General features: G+C 49.6%; 4 protein-coding genes across 5 annotated transcripts; 2 read left to right on the top strand and 2 right to left on the bottom strand.

The window, feature by feature from the left end:
• Window positions 1-54: 54 nt before the first annotated feature.
• LOC117851579 (U-box domain-containing protein 35) lies at window positions 55-3,174 on the bottom strand. The gene is made up of 4 exons (XM_072293030.1): window positions 2,569-3,174; window positions 1,800-2,483; window positions 409-1,725; window positions 55-308 (listed from the first exon to the last, which is right to left on the bottom strand). Exons 1-4 carry the CDS (start codon window positions 2,842-2,844, stop codon window positions 216-218), a joined length of 2,370 nt encoding a protein of 789 aa, XP_072149131.1. The 5' UTR covers window positions 2,845-3,174; the 3' UTR covers window positions 55-215.
• A 1,722-nt stretch (window positions 3,175-4,896) lies between these two features.
• Window positions 4,897-6,884, top strand: LOC117851582 (anthocyanidin 3-O-glucosyltransferase). The gene is made up of 2 exons (XM_034733418.2): window positions 4,897-5,717; window positions 5,846-6,884. The coding sequence occupies exons 1-2, from the start codon at window positions 5,198-5,200 to the stop codon at window positions 6,757-6,759; spliced, it is 1,434 nt and encodes a 477-aa protein (XP_034589309.1). The 5' UTR covers window positions 4,897-5,197; the 3' UTR covers window positions 6,760-6,884.
• A 2,444-nt stretch (window positions 6,885-9,328) lies between these two features.
• Window positions 9,329-11,019, bottom strand: LOC117854010 (large ribosomal subunit protein eL33w). The gene is made up of 4 exons (XM_034736291.2): window positions 10,861-11,019; window positions 10,536-10,764; window positions 10,389-10,431; window positions 9,329-9,523 (listed from the first exon to the last, which is right to left on the bottom strand). Exons 1-3 carry the CDS (start codon window positions 10,926-10,928, stop codon window positions 10,390-10,392), a joined length of 339 nt encoding a protein of 112 aa, XP_034592182.1. The 5' UTR covers window positions 10,929-11,019; the 3' UTR covers window positions 9,329-9,523; window position 10,389.
• Window positions 11,020-11,337: 318 nt separating this feature from the next.
• On the top strand, window positions 11,338-19,722 carry LOC117854009 (uncharacterized). 2 transcript variants are annotated; one of them, XM_034736290.2, is made up of 9 exons: window positions 11,338-11,546; window positions 13,015-14,307; window positions 14,400-14,733; window positions 15,157-15,241; window positions 15,772-15,828; window positions 16,502-16,561; window positions 16,648-16,866; window positions 16,963-18,279; window positions 18,651-19,722. In XM_034736290.2, exons 2-9 carry the CDS (start codon window positions 13,047-13,049, stop codon window positions 18,972-18,974), a joined length of 3,657 nt encoding a protein of 1,218 aa, XP_034592181.1. In that variant the 5' UTR covers window positions 11,338-11,546; window positions 13,015-13,046; the 3' UTR covers window positions 18,975-19,722. The 2 variants fall into 2 exon arrangements, with proteins under 2 accessions (XP_034592181.1, XP_034592180.1); XM_034736289.2 differs by having other exon boundaries at window positions 12,999-14,307.
• The last annotated feature ends 730 nt before the right edge of the window (window positions 19,723-20,452 follow it).

The raw sequence follows: 20,452 nt of genomic DNA, 5'->3' as shown, positions 1-20,452 counted from the left end.
AGACAACCAAGAACAGAGAAGGGGAGCTAAAAAATTGTAGGCACATCCGATCCCTCGATCCAAACAACTCTGTTCCAACACTGCCAGGATCCATAACACAAAACAGGAAGCTCACAAGTTACACGAACAGGTACACGGCAATGGCAGACAGGCAGAGGCATACACTAATCTGTATTAGTACACACAGCTTGTGCAAAGAAATTCTGCACCACGCGTCAGGCGTTCGATCTCCTCGGCGGCATCGGCGAGTCGCTCGCTCTCGAGCTGAACACTGATCTTGGGTACTGTGACGAATCGCTCATCATCTCCTGCGAATTTTGCAATAAAAACAATGGAGTCAGATTTGGTGGGTTGTCTGCTGTCGACGTGCTGGTGATTCCAGACTGATCAGGAGAGAGCGGTTACGGCGGCGTTCGACCGCGAGACGTTGCTGTAGAACGGCGAGCTGTACATCCCGCCGCCGCCGCCGCCGCCGCCCCTGATGGCGCCGCAGTACTGCATGTTGTCCTCGCCGAGCGCGCGCAGCCGGTTGAGCTCCGGCAGCACGACGCCGCCGAGGTCCGGCCGGTCCTTCCGCCGGAGCTCACAGCACCGGAGCGCCATCTCGGCGAGGCACTGCGCCTCCTCGACGGGCCAGTCCGGCACGGCCGGGTCGAGCATGTCCCGCAGCGCCCCGCGCTCCAGAGCGCGCCCGACGTGGTGACTCAGCCCCATGGGCGGCTTCGCCGTGATGATCTGCAGCAGCATCACCCCGAAGGAGTAGATGTCCGACTTGACCCCGAGCATCCCCGTCTGCTGGTACTCCGGGTCGATGTAGCAGAAGGTCCCCGCCGTCGACGTCATCCGGTACTGCGTCACCGTGTCGGCGACCGACGGCGGCACGAGCCGCGCCAGCCCGACGTCACTGATCTTGCTCACGTAGTTGCGGTCGAGGAGGATGTTGCCGGGCTTGAGGTCGCGGTGGACCAGCGGCTCCGGCTTGGTCTGGTGCAGGAATAGCAGGCCCGTCGCGATCTCGGCGCAGATGCGGAACCGGTGCTGCCAGGGGATCACCGGCCCGCCGCCGCGCCGGAAGAGGCAGTCGTCGAGGCTACCGCTCGCCATGTACTCGTACACGAGGCAGCCGTACTCCGGGCAGGCGCCGAGGAGGAGCACCATGTTTGGGTGGCGGATGCAGCTGAGAACCTCCACCTCCTGCTGGAACTGGGACCGGCCCTGGGCGGCGTCGGGGCGGAGCACCTTGATGGCGACCTGGGTGTGGTCGAGGAAGCCCTTGTAGACGGGGCCGTACCCGCCCTCGCCGACCTTGCGGGCGTCGTTGAAGCGGTCGGTGCCCTGCTCGATCTCCTCGATGCTGTAGCGCCTGTACCGGACCTCGTGGGACATGCCGCCGCCGCCGCCGCGGGACTTGCGGTCCTCGGCCTCCTTGAGGAGCTTCTTCTCCGCGGTGATCCGCTTCTGGACCTCCATCTCCGCGATCCGCTGGGAGGCCTCGGCGGCCTCCATCGCCGCCTTGGCCCGCGCCTTCTCCCGCTCGATCATCGCCATCGCCGAGTCCTCCGTGATCCGCGAGTCCTGCGTCTTCTGCTCCTCCTCCATCTTCCACCGCTGCAGCTCCATCGCCTTCTGCTTCGCGGTCAGCGCCTCCTTGCACGCCGTGCTGTACATGTCCATCGTCTGCTTCAGCTCCAGCCGAAGCCGCTTCATCTCCGCCTCCACGTCGTCCTGCTAAAAAAAGTTCATCGATTCTCACTCTCAATATATAATTATATATATAAGTATATAGTAAGTGAAGCCACCATGCCGAGGGAGCAGAAGGAGGAGCTGCTGGTCTGCGAGAAGGTGGTGTGGTCCATGCCGCCGAAGGAGTCGCCGCCCCACTTGCTGGGCGTGCGTGACATCTCGAAGCTGTGGTCGTAGCTGTCGGCGGAGCTGTTGGACATCCGCGGCGGGATGGCCGGGTGGTGGTCGATGCTCCGGCGGCCGGCGCTGCTGACGAAGGAGATGTCCGCCGAGTCCGGCATGGACATGTGGCTGAGGTCGGCGTAGGACTTGCGCGTGTTCCCGGTGCCCCCGCGCGCGAACGGCGACCGGAAGTTGTCCACCCGCGGCGTCTCCAAGTGGTCGGAGCCCCTCGACGACGACGACCACCGGTGCGACGACGGCGGCTCGGGCCTGGGCGCCGCCTGGCTCTGCTGCGCCGCCGCCTGCGCCTGCAGGATCTGCGATCGGAGCGGCGACACCCGCGGCGCCGCGCGGATGGCGTTCCGCTGCGAGGAGACCTTGCCCTTGTTCACGACGTACACCGTGCAGAAGTCCGGTGCGCCCTTGGAGATGGTCGTCGGGATGTCCGCCTTGAACCGCACGAAGCCGCCCCTCGCCGTCGCGCCCAGGACCAGCTTCTCCACCGCCGCGTGCGCCGTGAACTCGATGATCGCCTTGGCCACGTCGTGCTCGTCCAGCACCACGTCCTTGCAATGGATCTGCACACACAGATGCCACAGCTGACAGCTCACATCAATTTATGTGCGGGTCATCAATTCACAACGGCATGGATCGATCACGTACGTCCTTGCGGGTGCAGAAGCATCGGAAGGGGATGAAGAGGTCCTTCATGTGCGGGTCCGTCGGCTGCTTGAAGCCGGCGGCGTCCTCGAGGCCGCCGGAGGTGCCCTTGGTGTTGACGTGGACGAGGACGAGGGTCTGGCCCTTGTGGACCAGCGAGTCCATGGCCCACTTGAGCGCGTTCTGGCTGTTCTTGTCCTTGTCGATGCACACGGCCACCAGCGGGTAGCCAAGGTCCGTCGCCGCCGCGTCCTTCCCCTCATGGTACGACCGCCCCATCTATATATATAAATATGTATCTGTCGCCGGCGACGACGCACACGTAGTCCTCCGCCGGGATGGCCGCCCTCCGGCCGGATTAATCGTTTGGCTCACGAGCCGCAACACGACGGCGAGGAACTTAGTGTTGCGCCATGGCCTGATCGATCAAAGGGGGGAGGACGGGGGACGCCGAGGGGCGGGGAGGGGGCGTCGTCGTCGTCGTCGGCTCCTGCTAAAAGATTGACCTGTGTTATTAAGCACGCCATTTCAGGAATGTGGTGGCTGTTTGCCGGCCCAAAATAGAGTCTTCGTCGGGGCTTCAACCTCGTTCAACGGCCGGCCACTGGACAACGGCTATTGCTCGTGTCTTTCATGCTGAATGGGAAAGTGCTATCATAAAATTTCCTTGATTAACCCTCTAGTTATTTGTTGATAGATTTTTATCCTCAAAATCTGTCACATTTTGAGCGAATAAGAAATTGCCACGTTATGGTGCCAGTTGTTACTTCTAGCAACCAAAATGTGTAGTACAAAATAGATAGCTGATTTGTTTGTTTCAGCGGGTCAAAGAAAATAAAACCAAAACCCGCTAGCATTTGTGACTGACAGAAAGCAGAGAAATGTTAGATGGTTTCCCTACAGCAGCTAAGCAGGGTCTTGCAGTATTTCCTACAGTAGCTAGGCTTATGCCTTGTTTGGTAGGAATTCCAGATTACTATGTTAAATCCCAGCCAAATGATACAACTTGCAAGTGTTTTGAATAAAAAACAGGAGAAATGTTTCCTCTCTTAATAGGAGAATCATAAAAAAAAATTTGTTTCTCATGAAAATCTCCTCCCTCCTTACACGAACACCCGTTCAAGAATCCGAAACAGTCATTCTAGCCAAACGATTCCGCAAAGTTCTCCTAATCAAAGAGAGCTGTTTTCAAGGAGAAAACAGAATCAGCACAACGGACTGACCCTCAAAATGTCAACGATTCTAAAATTTGGTGATTGATACTTTACACACACATATCAAATGTTATCGATGATTTCTAGGCGGGAAATGAATATTTAAAATTTGGCCAGAAACACAAACGAGCTGTCCCAGGAAATGGATTTCCATGGATGGTTGACTTAAGCTGATCCGCCTGGAAATGGATTATCAGGACCACGCAAGCAAGGGGCTCTAAAAATGCCTCATTTGCACACAGAATTACCTTGTGCCAGTTCCAACAACCGGCCCTAGAAACCCATTTTAGCCGGTCCTAGAAATGCTTAATGTTGTAAACTAGCAGTTATAGAAATCCCCTTAAAAAATAAAAAAAAATGACATCACATAGATCAAAAAGATGACGGGGGCATCCATTTACGAAGTGATCGATGCAGGCATAAGGCATAAACGGAAGAAGTCATGTACATCGAACGGAAGGTCCAGGCTTAGACGTTACACGGTCCATTATCGACCCTCTCCTCTTCTTCTTCCTACAACGTTCCCTTCGCACCGTCTTCCGCAGCAGTCCCGCCGCTGAATCAGCAGCCACCACCCCCACCATGCGAACTGGAAGGTAGGTGACGCTCCTGCCGTTTCCCTCCACCACCCAGCTTCGATCACCCCGTCCGAACCTCGCCTGTTGCTAATCGACGTAGCTCGCCGACCTCACTCATTCGGTTGTCCCCCACTGCCATCTCGCTCGTCTCCATTGCTAGGCCAACTAGCCACCCCGAGCCCTTCTAACCTGTCGGACACCGGAGAGGCCCCCACCCCCAATCCCGAACCCAAAGAACCCGTGACGGCGGCCACCATGCGATGTGCGCTCAAGCCGTCGGGAGCTCCGTTGTGCGGAGGAGGAGCTCCAATGGACGGTTCTGGATGCTTGCACGAATCTCCAACATTGGAAGTTGGAGGCTCTTCCACCTTCCACAAGATGGATAGAATTCGCGGGCATCAACTGCTAATTGTATAGCCTGATTGCGTGATTCCCCCTCATCGCATAGAGCATCCTGTACATTTGCCAAGTGCCCAGCTCGTGCCAAGACGCCCTCCCACTCCCGTGCCATGCTGCCAGTCTGCCAGACATGGCTGGGTCCATCAACGCACTCAAGTTGCCAAGGAGTGTCGCGCAGAAGCGCTCTGGTAGTCTCTGTGGCTGAAATGGACGCGGGCACGCGACGTGCCGGGCCTCCCCACCGCACAGATCCGCCACCCGATCGCACGTGCCCGCGCCGCACCTAACCGCCGGCTCACCAGGCTACCTCAACTTCCAGCGCCCGTTTCACGGCGACCGGAAGGTGCGCCGCGCGTAACCACTTCCACCGACTTTAAAAACACGCCGCGCCGCTCCCGCAACAGAAGCCGCACATCAGGCACCCGCCGTCCCCGAGTCCATATGGCACCCGCCGCGTCCTCGCCGGCGCCGCACGTGGCCGTGGTGGCGTTCCCTTTCAGCTCCCACGCGGCGGTGCTGCTCGCCTTCGCGCGGGCGCTGGCCGCCGCCGCGGCGCCCGCGGGGGCCACGATCTCGTTCCTCTCCACCGCGTCCTCCATCGCGCAGCTCCGCGGGGCGGCCGGCGGCGCTGGCGGGATGCCGGGGAACCTGCGCTTCGTGGAGGTCCCGGACGGGGCGCCGCCTCCTGCGGCGGAGAGGGCTGCAGCGCCGGTGCCGCGGCAGATGGAGCTGTTCATGGCCGCCGCGGAGGCCGGAGGGGTGGAGGCCGGGCTGGAGGCGGCCCGCGCCGCGGCGGGCGGGGTCAGGGTGAGCTGCGTGGTGGGCGACGCGTTCGTGTGGCCCGCGGCGGAGGCTGCCGCCGCGGCGGGCGCGCCGTGGGTGCCCGTGTGGACCGCCGCGTCGTGCGCGCTCCTGGCGCACCTCCGCACCGACGCGCTCCGGGCCGACGTCGGCGACCAGGGTGCGCTCGCCGGACTCTCTCCTATCCTCTTCTCTTCTCTTCTCTTCTCCCGTCGTCATCGTGTTTCAAATTTCAAAAAGGTTTCGTCTTGATGAATGGCTTTTGAGTTTGCGTTTGCGTCGTCGCAGCCGTGAGCAGGGCGGATGAGCTGCTGGTGTCGCACCCGGGCCTCGCCAGCTACCGCGTCCGCGACCTCCCCGACGGCGTGGTCTCCGGCGACTTCAACTACGTCATCAGCCGCCTCGTCCACCGCATGGGCCAGGTCCTCCCGCGCGCCGCCGCCGCCGCCGTCGCGCTCAACACCTTCCCGGGCCTGGACCCACCCGACGTCACCGCTGCCCTCGCCGAGCTGCTCCCCAACTGCCTCCCGCTCGGCCCCTACCACCTCCTCCTCCCCAAGGACACCAACACCGCCGCCGCCGCCGCGCCTGCAGCCGACGACCCACACGGCTGCCTCGCCTGGCTCGACCGCCACCCGGCGCGCTCGGTGGTGTACGTGAGCTTCGGCACGGTGGCGTCCCCGCGCCCCGACGAGCTCCGTGAGCTGGCGGCGGGGCTGGAGTCCTCCGGCGCGCCGTTCCTGTGGTCCCTCCGCGAGGACTCGTGGCCGCTCCTCCCGCCAGGTTTCCTCGACCGCGCCTCCGCCGCCGGGTCCGGGGGGCTCGTGGTGCCCTGGGCGCCGCAGGTGGCCGTGCTGCGCCACGCCGCCGTGGGCGCGTTCGTGACGCACGCCGGGTGGGCGTCGGTGATGGAGGGCGTGGCGAGCGGCGTGCCCATGGCGTGCCGCCCCTTCTTCGGGGACCAGCGGATGAACGCGCGGTCCGTGGCGCACGTGTGGGGGTTCGGCGCGGCCTTCGAGGGCGCCACGATGACGCGCGCCGGGGTGGCCACCGCCGTGGGGGAGCTGCTCCGCGGGGAGGAAGGGGTGAGGATGAGGGCCAGGGCGCGGGATCTGCAGGCCGCCGTGGCCGCCGCGTTCGCGCCCGGCGGCGCGTGCAGGAGGAACTTCGACAAGTTCGTGGAGATCGTCTGCCGCGCGTGAAAGTCATCTGAAGAATGTTGAGATGAATGCTGCTTCAGTTCTTTGTGGATGTACACCTGGACCATTTCGTCGTCATTTGACGGCCATTCCTATATCACCATGGCTCGTTCCGTTTCTGGTCGTCAGCTAGGAGTCGATGTCACACGTTGTGTGCCTGGTGAAGTCCGGTCATGGCGACGAGCTTCCTGGGGGCATGCAAATCGAGCTCTCGGTTTTCTTTCGTTTTTGGACGTGCTAACAGTCGATCGCCCATCTGATGATTGGAAGTGCAAAATTCCCCTACAAGTAGAGATTTTCTTGTGGATGGCTTTTCGTGACAAATTACAATCACCCGTGCATTTCCTCAAAAAACAATCAGCCGTGCTGCCGTGCAAGTTTTGAAGAAAAGGAAATGGAAGGGTCAAGTACAATACAAGCTTTGTAGTCAGTCCTTAATCTACCGATCATATCCTCTTTCCTTTGTCCCATTGCAGTCTTTGTGTGGGTTTTTGTGAAAGAATTTCTTGATCTGCCCAATAACCCTCGAGGATTATTACCATTTACCTGTGGGTGCTGGGTAGAAATTGGAAATATAAACGTTTTTATTCGGGATAATTCCATACATGCCATTACGATTTTCAAAAATTTTAAAAATGCCATTGTCAGTGACTGAGGTGGCTCCCACCTGTCAGTGACACAACCGATGGCAAATTTCCAATTTTTGAAAATTGTAATGGCATGAATCCAACTAGCCCTTTTTTATTTTGGGTTGTGCAGGACTAAGGTTATATTCATTTCCCTCCCAGATTATATAATATGCATTATGATCTATGGGTAGTAGGGTAAAACACCATGATTGGATCATAAATAATGTGATCTTTTATGGTAGTACCAATGACCATAATTCAGGGGGTGTTTGGGAGGGGGTGCTAAATTTTAGCACCTCCATTTTAGTCACTTTTAGCCCCTAGTGCTCCCAAACACCTAGGCTAAAATGGAGGGGCTAAATTTTAGCCTCCCATAATCCATTAGCCTCTCAAGAGGTGCTAAAATGGACTAAAAGTGCTAAAAGTGGTCCCCCTCCTCCAAAATTCCACCCGGTACCCTCTCCTCTCTCCTCCCCGCGCTCTTCTCTCTCCTCCGCGCCAGATCCCGCCGCCGTCCGTCTCCGCCCGCCACCGTGCCGCCTCCGCCCGACCTCTGCGCCCCGCGCCGCCCGCCCACCGCCCGCCGCGCTGCCCGCTGCGCCCCGCGCCGCGCCGCCCGCCCCTGCGCCCCGCGCCACCCGCCCGCCGCCTCCGCCTCCGCCTCACCGCCGCCGCCGCCTTCGGCCGGCCCTACCCGCCCCCGTGGCCTCCGCGCCAGCCCCCGCCTCCTCCGGCCGGATCCAGTGGTGGCCATGCCGGCGCTGGCCATGGCGTCGGCGCCCGCAGCCGCGGCGACCGGCGCCTCACCGGAGGGCAAGCAGCAGGGCGTCCTCGAGGTGGCGTCGGGCGCCGACGTGTCCGCGTGCGTCGCCGAGGACGCGCGCCGCCGTGGCCGCGGCATCGGCGTCCTGGGCGCGTCGGGCGTCGTCGCGGACGTCGCCGTGCGCAGCGCCGCCGCGCCGCTCCGGGGCCGGTTCAAGCTCCTCTCTGTCACGAGCACCGTGCTGCCGCCCCTGGCGCCGCCCGAGGCCGGTGCGGACGGCGGAGTCGGGGATGCCGGCGCGAGCACGGGACGGCGTGGGCAAGATTTGCACTTAGAAGGAAGAAACAGAGGAGGGGTAGAGAAGAGGAGAGAAAACAGGGGTAAATGAGTCTTTTATCAACACATGTGCTAAAATTTAGCACCTCACCCAAACACCCCAAAGGCTAAAATTTAGCACTCTATTTAGGAGGGCTAAAGTTTAGTCTAGGATTAAATTTTAGCACCTTCCTCCCAAACAGGGCCTCAGTTTATATAATCTAGAGGGATTATAATCTAATCATACATGTCTAATAATGTGAAATAATTCGAAAGTGGTGCCGTTCAAGGCTTCAAGCTGGTGACTTGATTCGGCGATGGAAGGTGCTGTACCCAGCAGAGAAGGCGGCTTTCAAAATGGACGTGATGATTGGGAAGTTGGATGACGGTCTCAAAAGGTGGCGTGTCAGATGATACTGGAGTAGTGAGCTGCTGAGCTTGCTGGTTTTGTGTCTGTTGGTAAACTCTGTTTTTGGCTACTGGCCAGGCTATATAGAAGAGTCTTACGGTCCTGTCGAGGCCCCTGTTGTGCTGAGTGTGCGGTCAGGGGAGGGCACAAGACAGGAACCACGGCTCCACGCGAGTGTGGTTGCCGCTGCATGGATCCATTATTAGATCTAATTGTTATTCTATGAATTTTGCTTAATACAACTATAAGAATACTATCCTAAATCCTTTTTTCAGTAAAACCAGATTCCTCAGCACCAATAGATTCTAAACACACTGAATGAACGCCTTTCAGCAACCAGAAACATTCAGGCACGAAAACATCACATCCATACTGCAGTGGATACATGGTGCACGAACACGGCAAGCAGATCATGAGGGAAAATAAGGCTGTTAACAGAATCAAATAACCAACTGATGGACAAATAAGCTCTGGTGCTAGCATAACATTAAGACAATGGTCCATCTGTTCCATAACAAATTTTTGGCAAAACTTCCACAGGTTCTCAGTACATGAACAATCTAAGGTGCCAACACGTCACGGGTTCACCAAAACATGGCATTTTCAGCTCAAGGGAAGAAATAAGCATGACCATTCCTACTCCAACAGAACCTGCATTTCACAAAACAAGAACAGAAAGCATTATTAGTGAAGGGATACACCATGTAGCTGAAATATTTCACATCATGATACACCATGCAATTCAGACACTCATTAAAGAAAATAGAATATAGCACATTGGTAACCCTACAAGTTTACAACTAGTCTACAGTTTAAAAAAAACATATAACATCATCTAAACATCAGTACTACAACCAGAAATATTATTTGCACTACTATAAATAAAACAAAGAAAACTAATAAGCCTAAATTGTTTGAAACAGGCACCACCATATCCTATACAGGGAGATAAAACAATAGAACTGATGCTAAACAACATGGACGAGCGCAAATGCAAAGAAAATCACATAACCAAATGGCAAAAATAAACACTTCGTGAAAGAAAACAACTGGAAAAACAATGTTCAGAATGCAAGTGTAATAATAACTATGAAATCAGCCACTGATATTGTGCATTTACATGGTAGCAGTAAGACATCTAAAGAACAGCAAAAACCTAACCATCCTAAATCAGCAAACAGTTTTAAATGTTCAAACAATACTCAGCGATGCTTCATCAGCAAAGAAACTAACTCAAAATCGAAGTCATGATCAAAATCAAAATGAGCATAATAGACAACGTTTGTTGCTACAAAAAAACTAAATAGGAGTGTGCCTCCTAAACAACAAAAATTAAAGAATCAAAACCTACCACGCGTTTAACCTACTGTCCTAGGTCAAGGATCTAAGAGCAAAATGGTAAACGCAATCTAAACACAAATAGAACATTCTCCCATCACTAGACCACAGGCAAGAAATTCACTATCAACCACCATCAAAACAAATACAAGATGATCAGCAATCGATCGATACTAACCTCAGATGCTGCTCGGGTACATGAACACTCTGACCTTGCGCCCCTGCACCCAACACATAGCAACCAGCATCAGCACAGAGCATCAATTGGGAGGCAACACATAACACAACGTATAGTGGGAGCAGCAGGAGCGAGCGGGTCACTGACCATGGACTCCGGGGGGAGGTTGGACTTGAACTTGGCGCGGACGACGCCGGAGTTGCCGTGCGGGCGGGTGACCTTGCCCCAGATGCACCTGTAGCGGGTCTCGCTGCTCTTGGTCTTGGCCTTGTAGATGTACGCCATGCGCTTCCCGGCGTACCACGCGACGTCCTCCTTGGTGTTCACCCCCTCGATCTGTACCAGAGACGTGGTCTCGTACTGGTTCGACTTGGACCTGCACGACGACGACGACCACCACCACAGTTAGCTGAAATCGCGCCAAGAAATGGCCAGATCCGGGCTCCGGAGACGGGGAAGACGCGGAGCTCACCTCTTGTATCCGAGGATGGTGCCCCGGACGTAGAGCCTCACGCGCTGCCCCGTGCGTCCCTTCACCATTGTTGCCGCCTGCTTCCTTCCGCTTCCGCCGCCGGAGAAGAGAGCTCGCGCAGGTTGGGGGTAGACGCTGGGACGGCGCGCGCCGGAGGCGGCTTATATGTAGCAGAGGACGGAGAGACCAACGGCCTGGATCAACTTGCAGACACAAATGGACGGTGAGGATGTCTCAAAGGGAGAGTCGGGGGAAGCTAGGGTTTAAGGTCGCGAGGCTAAACGGGCCGGTTCGTTAATGGGCTTCCTTTTCTCGTCTTCCCATCTGGGCCAATATGGGCCGGTTCGGCAATATATGATGGGCCCAATTGCAAATCGGATGTCTTATCCCGTGTTGTGTCACTGACAGTGGTCCCAGGCACCGATTTGTCGTGTCAGAATCCCAATCAGAAGGAGAGTGAAAAAAAAATAAGGAAACACCCGAAGCGGGCGCCCTCTTCTCCCTCCGACTTCTGCACGCGCGCACCCACAGCCTCCCTCCGGCGCGGCCGAGCTCGACGCCGGTGTGGCCTCCCTCCGGCGCCGCTCCTGAGTCCGCAGACGCCGCGGCCGCAGCGTACTCCTCCGGTATTCTAGTGGTGTGGAGTTGAGACCCATCCGGGCGTGGATCGTGTTCTTCTTCCGTGGGTAAGTAACCCTAGCTCTCTTGGGGGTGGATGTCTCTTGTTCCCTATCAAGTACGAAAAATTCGGTCTCCATTCTGTTGGTTGCCGAATTGTGTGCCGCGTCGTTCCCTAGGAGGCCAACCCATCGATCCTTGGTTCGATTACGTTCGTATTCCTGCTCTTTAGCGTGCAAGGTCGATCAATGTCAGTTGATGCCACGCCTTTTGGCTCCCAGTTGAGGTGCTTGTTCAGTTTTTTCTCCGGGGGAAAAATGGGCCTTCACCCTGAGTCCACCCCTGGCCGCAATCTGCTCATCTAACTGGAGTCTGCACCCCGCCGGCCTTTGTCCGAGCGATATTGCCACTCATCCCCTGTCTGCCCCCTGTTTTTTCTGGTGGCTTTTAGCTGTTATTATTTGGAGAAAAGGTTGTTGGAATGTTATTGTGCTACAGCATTTTATTGTGTTAGAGAGTTGCGGCATTTGGAAGGGCACGAAGATTACCAGTTGTGGATTCAGTTGGCACGTTGTTAGGTTCTCATTTGAGTTTAGCATATATTAAGTTGGTCATGTCAGAACATAACTATTACCTAAAAAGGGATAGGCTGGAATGCTTGTCTTAATTTGTCCTCTGTTTCACAAACTGCGTTACCTGGATTGTGCATTAAAGCGTGTTAAAACGAACTCCGTTTGTGTTGCTGGTAGCAGCTTTTAAAGTGTTCGATACAGCTGTGTAACCAACGAGCCCGCTGCATCAGCCATAGGATGTAGTATGTAGTGCCATTCATACAAATAAGGGGCGTACCTAGGCTCCCACACAAGTCGAGGTCTGGGGAAGGGAATTTCTAGTTAGACCCTCGCTTATTTTGCAAGGAGGCTGATTCGAACCCCGGACCCCCAGGATACAAGTGGGAGAAACTCTACCACTGCACGAGGCCCACCCTTTGCTTTCATTTGTACAAATGTATTTTAAATAAATTTTAATATGAAGCAGTCACTTCCTTTCTGCATAATCTTACCGTCTTGCATTTAAATTTATTTTTCATAATTTTGCACAATACATTCTCCAATATTGAAGCTTTATGTCATCATCTTCATCCTTAAATAGTATTGGTGATATTTCTCTTTATGGTTTTATATTGTCATATCTATGATGTAATCTCTTTACAATTTATATTTGGATGTTTGGCTTAGACCTATTTGAAAACTTAATATTTTTCCAAATATAGATGAGTGCGTTATGCCTGCTATTCGGCTATAAAGGGGCCATTTAAACACCTCACAATTATGTTGTTGCTATGTGCCAATAAAACATTGGTTATGTGGGTGCTTAGTGTAACCCAAATTTTGAGCAATACCATCTTACATGGGTGCCTGTTCATATCTTTGTATTATGCTATAGTTTTACCATTGTATGCTCTTGTCCCCTTTTTTCTTACAAAGTGCAACACATAAATCACTAACACAACTATTTAGACATTGTGGATGGCAGGTTGTAGGAAATCCTACTGTAGCAAATCAAATATGGAAGTTGACGATGACGTTGAGGATGATGATGTGGATTTTAACCCTTTTCTTAGGGAAGGATCTCCGTCTGAGACCTCATCAAGCCTTACTTCAGAAGCAGAATGCGAGGAACATAGTTCTGACAAGCGGCCAAGTAGCGGGATGTATCTGCAGAATAGCATAGTTAATGAAAACACAAGTGACTGTGCACTTCCTCAAACTAGATTGTCATCTAAAGATGTTGTCAAAGAAATATTTCCAGAAAAAACATCAACCCAGGTTAATATTGAGAATGATGAAGGTCGCTTGAATGAATTGGAAAAGGATGTTTTACCAGGCGAAGCCACTTGCTCTCCAACAGTGCAAAACTCTCATCACCCTCTGGAAGCTAGTGAGGAAGATGCAATTTGCAGACGGACGAGAGCAAGATACTCACTAGCAAACTATTCACTTGAGGAATTAGAGACCTTTCTCCAGGAGTCAGATGATGATGGTGATCTGCAGAATGTCGATGAGGAAGAGGAATACCGCAAGTTTCTTGCATCTGTCCTGTCTGGTGTTGGCGATGACACACAGGCGTGCCAGGGGGACGAAAACCAGGATGAAGATGATAATGATGCAGACTTTGAGCTTGAGATTGAGGAGGCCTTAGAAAGTGATGGTGATGAAAATACTGAGAACTATGATGACACAAATGGTAAAAAGGGGAAAGATGGCCGTAGGCCTCAGACTAGGCAGAGGCGGCCATTCACCGAGTTGCCTGGGGCAGGTAGCTATCGTTACGAATCCAATAAAACTCATTTAAGACCAATTCTGCCATATGTTCCAACTGCAGTGGTGACTCCTGCACATGCTTTTGGATGGCAATATCCTACCCAGAATGCCCTTTTCCCTTCATCATTGGCACTGGTAACTTGTGCACCTTTAGTTTGTGGATTTACTGATCAGCAACTTGGCCAACTGCATGTATTGATATATGAGCATGCTCAGCTCCTGATCCAAACCTTTTCCCTATGTGTTCTTGATCCATCTAAACAAGATGTGGCTAATAATATAAAAAAGATGATAGTTGAGTTGGTTGGCTCTCGTGATCAAGCATTGGCTAGGAGTGCTCCTCATCGGCATATCTTTTTTGAATCGCAGCATCTCTCATCTAGTCTTGTTTCTTCTGAGAGTTCACAATGCCAATGGATGCCATTAATCAAGAGTCCTGTTATATCTATCCTTGATGTCGCACCGCTTCAGTTCGCCCTCGGTTATTTAAGTGATGTGGCAACAGGTAAGTTCAAGATCGCTACATGGCTCCTTTTTTTACCTTCTGTTTATTTTGTTTGCCACCACTTTAACTTTGCTTTCATATTGAATGTACAGCTGTCGTGAAGCATAGAAAAAGTCATGTGGATGGCACTGCTGACAAAAATCGCAGGAAAGAGCCTCTATTTCCTTCACCAGTGATTAACAATTGCAAAGAAGCAAGCAACATTTCTCAAGATACATCTGTTTCATCTGGGCAGTTACAGCAGAAGAAATCATTAGCTGCTACCCTGCTTGAGAATACTAAAAAGGACACAGTTGCTCTTGTTCCAGCTGACATTGCAAGATTAGCACAGAGATTCTTTTCACTTTTCAATTTTGCATTGTTTCCTCATAAGCCACCTCCTGCAGCTATGGCCAATAGAGTGCTTTTCACTGATGCAGAGGACAGGTGCGCTTTACATCTTCTCCAACATTTCTTTTGAAATGCGTCCATCATGCTCTTAATTTTATCATAGCCGTGGATTTGAATACTTCCATGCCACCTTGACTTCAGAACATAGTAAATCAAGATTGCTGAATGCAGAGCTTTTGTAGTTTGTTGAGTTGCACACCTTTTTTTTATTCTGTATTAGTGGCATCGGTTTATGCAATTTGTGTCGTAAACTCTTAACTTCCCCAGCTGCTCTACCATTGCTATTCCTTTCATCTTTATGTTCTACTTTCCTTTTGTATGGTTAATGGTATTAAGGTTGCTGCATTGTTATTACCACCTGCATAAAAGTCATGTATTACCCTTCTCAATTATGTACTTGATATGATGCCTATCACTTTTGTTTCATGGTTATTTCAATAGTATGTTATCTGCCTGCAGATTATTAGCTCTAGGAATTCAGGAATATAATAATGACTGGGGAGCAATACAAAAGCGCTTTCTTCCTTGTAAATCAAATCATCAGGTATTTTTCTGTTACTCATTTTGCACTTGCAAAATTTTGCTGCAAGATTCAAAAGATTTTTATTTCCTTTTATGATTTGTCAGGCATAATCAATAGTTGGTATGCTTTAATTTTTTTTATGATTTGTTTGGTGAATATTGTGGTTGCATTACTCAATCTAGTGAAAATTTATGAGGATAATGAAGAGCATGAAATGCTTTTAAGGAATCTGTATTACGAAAAGTGTTGTTTTGACTTAATTGACGTGTCAACATTTTTCACCTTGCTGGCATTACTCGTGGCCTAAACTTTCATGTATGTTCTCAGTACTGCCAAAGCAGGTCTTTTTCTTTCAGTAAAGATTCTGAAATACATTTTATTGTCACAAAGGTCTGGTTGCCAATTTAATTTGCTAACTTTGATTGTACAAACAAGTAATGCCTGTTGTTTAGTTTATTGTCTTAAGTTGGTAGTTGCTCATAATCTTTGAGAATTCCTTGTTGTGGACTTGTGTTTTATGCTTGCTGAGTGAAATAACTTCTTTGGTGCAGATATTTGTGAGACAAAAGAATCGTAGCTCCTCCAAAGCCCCTGATAATCCAGTTAAGGTAAGTATGTTGACCTTTTCCATTAACTGATTGGTTCAAACAGTGTGTTCAAGGTATTTATCGAATTGCATAGTATAGTGTAATAGTTGATGCAAACAAAATAGTAGTATGTTATTCTTGTTCTGTATCATGTAGTATATTGAAGTTCTGGTTCGTAACTGGTCTGTAAACAATAAAGTGAGTCTTTTATGGAACCCTGTGTTGTGTAGGTAGTGAAGTTCCTGCAGCAGCACTTAACCTGTTGATAATTTTGATATATTCTCGTTCTGATTTCTATACCATTTTGCTTATGTGCCAACAAAACAGTAGTATGTTATTTAAATTTCTTGACATGATTACGGAAACACAAACTTTGATATTATGGACCATACATTTTATTTAATATCATATTCAGTAGAAAATTGAAACATGATTTTTAACCAGTTCTATCAGGGATGCATGTTACTCTGCTTGTTCTTGTTCATGGCGCTATATGATTCAAGCTACTAAATTTTTCAAATATGTATATATGTTGTAAAAGAGTTTGTCTACGTGTTCCTTCGTTAGTGTTTCTTTATACTCAGCCATCAGGAGGGGAGATTTTGAGCTCATTGAAGTAATCTCTGAATAGAAGCCATCAGCATAAACTAACTTGCCTTCCAAACTAACTATATTCTTATCTGAATTAATTCAGGAGGTGCGCCGTATGAAGACATCTCCATTGACAGTTGAGGAGAAGGAATGTATCCGGGAGGTGATAATTTGTGACTACAGGCTATCTTCTGTTTTTCATCTTTTTTTCTATCGCTTATTTTCTTCTGTACCTGTTGTTGATTTCAGGGACTGAGGATCTTCAAAAATGATTGGACATCAGTTTGGAAGTTTGTAGTGCCACATAGGGATCCTTCACTTCTCCAACGTCAATGGAGAGTTGCAAGTGGAGTTCAGAAATCTTACACTAAAAGTGATGCTGAAAAAGAAAGAAGGCGAACATATGAAGCAAAGAGGAGAAAGCTGAGAGCATCAATGCCTGATTCACGAGTAGTCCGTGGGCAAGAGGTTAGTATTTTTTTAACTCGAAAGATATTCAAATAATATCTTAAAATCCATCTACGATTATGTCGTTGAGCATACTTTGTAATGCTTTCATTACAGGCTGATTACAATGCTTCTGAGGATGTTGAAAATGATGATGATTCATATGTCAATGAAGCATTTTTGGAAGACACAGATAGTAGAAGCATTAACATGATGCCTTGTCAGCTGCCTTTACCAAGAAATGCTGGAAAAAACATGATGATGCAGTCAGGCACAGGCCTCGATGAAGAATGTGGCACTACATGTGGTTACATTGAACCACAGAAAGGAAGTGGTACACGCCTTGATGTAACCACCTCATATATACCTTTAATGTTCTGCCCCTCTGATGGCCCTTCATATGTGAGAGCACCTTCCACTACAGCTCCAGTGGTATCATGTGGCTCTCTGGATCAACTTCAAGCTTCCCAAGTGAGTAAAGAGAAAGGTAGTTGTGTGGTCAAGTTGGCTCCAGACTTGCCACCTGTGAACCTTCCTCCTTCTGTCCGTGTCCTATCTCAGGTGGCATTTCATCCAAATGCAACCCACTTTCATGGCACCTCAGATAATGCAGCTCCTGTGCCACCTCTAACCTATACCGAAAGTGCTTACAGACAGCTAAATCTGTTTCCTGATCACAGAGCTAATTCTAGATTGCAGCAGAATGGGATCTCTAATGAAAATACTACAGAAGATGGTGCTGAGCAAGATTTGCAGATGCATCCTTTGCTGTTTCAGTATCCTCAAGATGTGGTTTCATCATACAGTCATCCAGTCCAAAATCTTATTAATCAGTCAAGAAAATATGATCTTTTCCCCTTTGAGAAAGTTCAAGTTGAGAGAAGTAACAACCAGATTTCAGGTTCCACTGAAAACGGTACTGCAAATGCTAACACTATTGACTTCCATCCTCTCTTGCAAAGAACTGAAGTTGAGGTGCATGATGAAGTACCAGAAGGTGACTACCATCAATCTGTTAATCAGTCTGAGTATAATATGAGGCAAGCACCAGTAGATGACCAGTCAACACCTGGGCAAGCATCCACAAGCCCTTCTGAAAGGGAAACCAGTATTGACTTGAACATTCATTTATGTTCTCCAACGGAGATAAAAGATTCGAATGACTTAAGAGGTACTTTTAGCAAATCAAATGTTCAAGATGAAGTTTCTAGGAAGGACAAAGCTGGTATGCCAGAGCTAGAGGTTCTAAATTCCTGTTCTCATCATTGCATTGAAGAGCCTAATGAAGAATCAATGCAAGGGATTGTGATGGAACAAGAAGAATTAAGTGATTCTGAGGAAGACAGCCAGCATGTTGAGTTTGAATGTGAGGAAATGGATGATTCTGAAGAGGAGCAAGTTCAGGGTACAGAAGCCTCTCCAATTCAGAAAAAGGTGATGATTACAGATACATCTGTTAGCATTATAGTTCATGATCCTAGTGTGCCATTGTATTATGGATTTTTCTTAAAAAAATTGACATCCCATTGTTAACGATGTTCTTTTTTTTTTGTTATTGCTTTATTCTGCTTTAACATGCCAGGAATTTAAACTTACATGATTGGTTTTGCATTCTTGGAGTAATCTACTTAAAAAGGCATATTTCTTGAATGTTATATGATAGATGATTGTTGCAGAAGTCACAATTCTTTTCCTGGTTGTAGTTAATTTGTTTGAAATTTTCTTCTCTGCTTGTCACTTTTTTTTATTTCAATTTTCTGTTTTTCTTCTGATTTGCTGATGCGTTTAGATATTTCCTTGTTCAGGGCATCTCAGCATCAGTTATTTGTGGGGAATTCCATGTTAACAATGACCAGAGTCAAATCCAACAAGGATCTGTTCAAATGGATAAACAAGGTACAAGTTCAATGCAGAAATTGCAAGTTTCTTCTCGGTCAGCGAGGGCTATGTTGAAGCCAGAAACTGCAAAGCGCACAGGATTTAGGGTGAACCAACGTTCGTCCTCTTCTCGCACAACTGAAACTAGCCGGAGCAAAACCAGAAGTTCTAAACAGCCGCAGGGGCAGTCAAGTGCTGAACGCAAGCCCAATGATTCAAGAAGAACTAGAAAAACTCCAGCCCCAAGATGAAGGTCCATCTAGGATCTAGCATTCTATTCCGGTGCTGCATTTGCCAAAGTTCAAAGCTGGAATGGCTCAATTCAATCTGTTACTCACATGGTGAGTTGATTATGACCAACAACTATCGGCGCATGCTGGAGAAAGGAACCTATTAAACCTCTGCGGTCCCTTAGGTCAAACTGTCGTGTGAATAGAGCAGCGAGAGGAAGGGGCCAGATCTATCGATTTCTGCAGTCGGATACCAAGACCGAAGTGGTGATCTTGGCCCACCATTTGGAAGTGAGCCTATGTTTGCAAATCAGGTGGTTGAGAAAGCATCCCCATGGAATAAGGTAAACAACCATGATGGGCACAATGGGATGAGAGCTGAATTCCTCAGATGGACTCGAGAGTTCTGTACCTTGACTTCCTAAAGGTTAATTGTAACGTTAGCCAATAATGTTGCCTTGTAATTTCAACCATACAGGTTGGTTGTTGTATGTGCGTTCATTCTGTGTAACTGTGAATAGAGGAATGTATCCAGGCCTGCTACCTGGAAATTTTTTGTATTGGTCGTCGACAAATAGAGGCAGGCAGTGGACTGAAACAACTTGACATTGCTCGTTGGAGTTAAACTGCACATGGATTAATCGATCCTACATCCTAGTACGCAAACAAGTTTTGTATCTAACATCAAAGATGACTGTATCTCTATGTGCGTCATCTGGGATTCTCTTTTCAAGTGGGGGTGAATAGAAATGTATATCTTGTGAGCCAACGTTTGCTTGTAGACTGAACTGATGTTCAATCCATGTGCCACTAGCAGTAGCTGAATAATGTTGTTTCTCGTGCCATTCAAATGGCTTTTTGGGTAAGTTTATTCCATGATAGATAAACGATCCAAGCTTAGTGGAAGTGATGTGTTAATTCTTTGTGCTCCATCGACATTTTGGCACTGATCAATATGCCTGCCCATTCAAGAAACACATAATTTCCAGGCACTGCAAACATCAGACAAACTTAGAGCTTGCTACACGGAGAGACCATGCTCGCGCAAAACAGTGTTATTGATCATGTTGCCTAGTAAAAAAACCTCCAGCGAAAAAAAAAAGCTTGAGACTTTGACTAAAATCAGGTCAAACTTTTGAAGCTGTTACCATCAATTGTTTTCAAAATATTCAGTTTGGAAACATAAAATTCATGTGCAGATTTATCTTAAAAAGTATTGTCATAACATTGTATTTGTTAGATTCTATAACTAAATTCTAATAAGAAAAAAGTAGTGGACAAAGTTAAACTCAAAGATCAAAAAGTTAATAGAGTCAAGTAGTTGTGGCTGGATGGAGTAACTGGATGATCATGGTTGCCTTGCAAAACGAGAAATAATTTATCATCTTGCCTTGCAGAAAACAAGGAACAAAACAAGGAACAATTGATCACATGCCTCGCAAAACAAGGAAATACTTGATCATGGTTGCACAGATTAGGTCGAGCTGGCTGCAGGTTAT

Source organism: Setaria viridis, chromosome 4 (genome assembly GCF_005286985.2).
Source record: "Setaria viridis chromosome 4, Setaria_viridis_v4.0, whole genome shotgun sequence".
NCBI classification, from domain to species: domain Eukaryota; kingdom Viridiplantae; phylum Streptophyta; class Magnoliopsida; order Poales; family Poaceae; genus Setaria; species Setaria viridis.
Note: the sequence above shows the minus strand (reverse complement) of the source record. Positions and strands in the feature narration are given on the sequence as shown.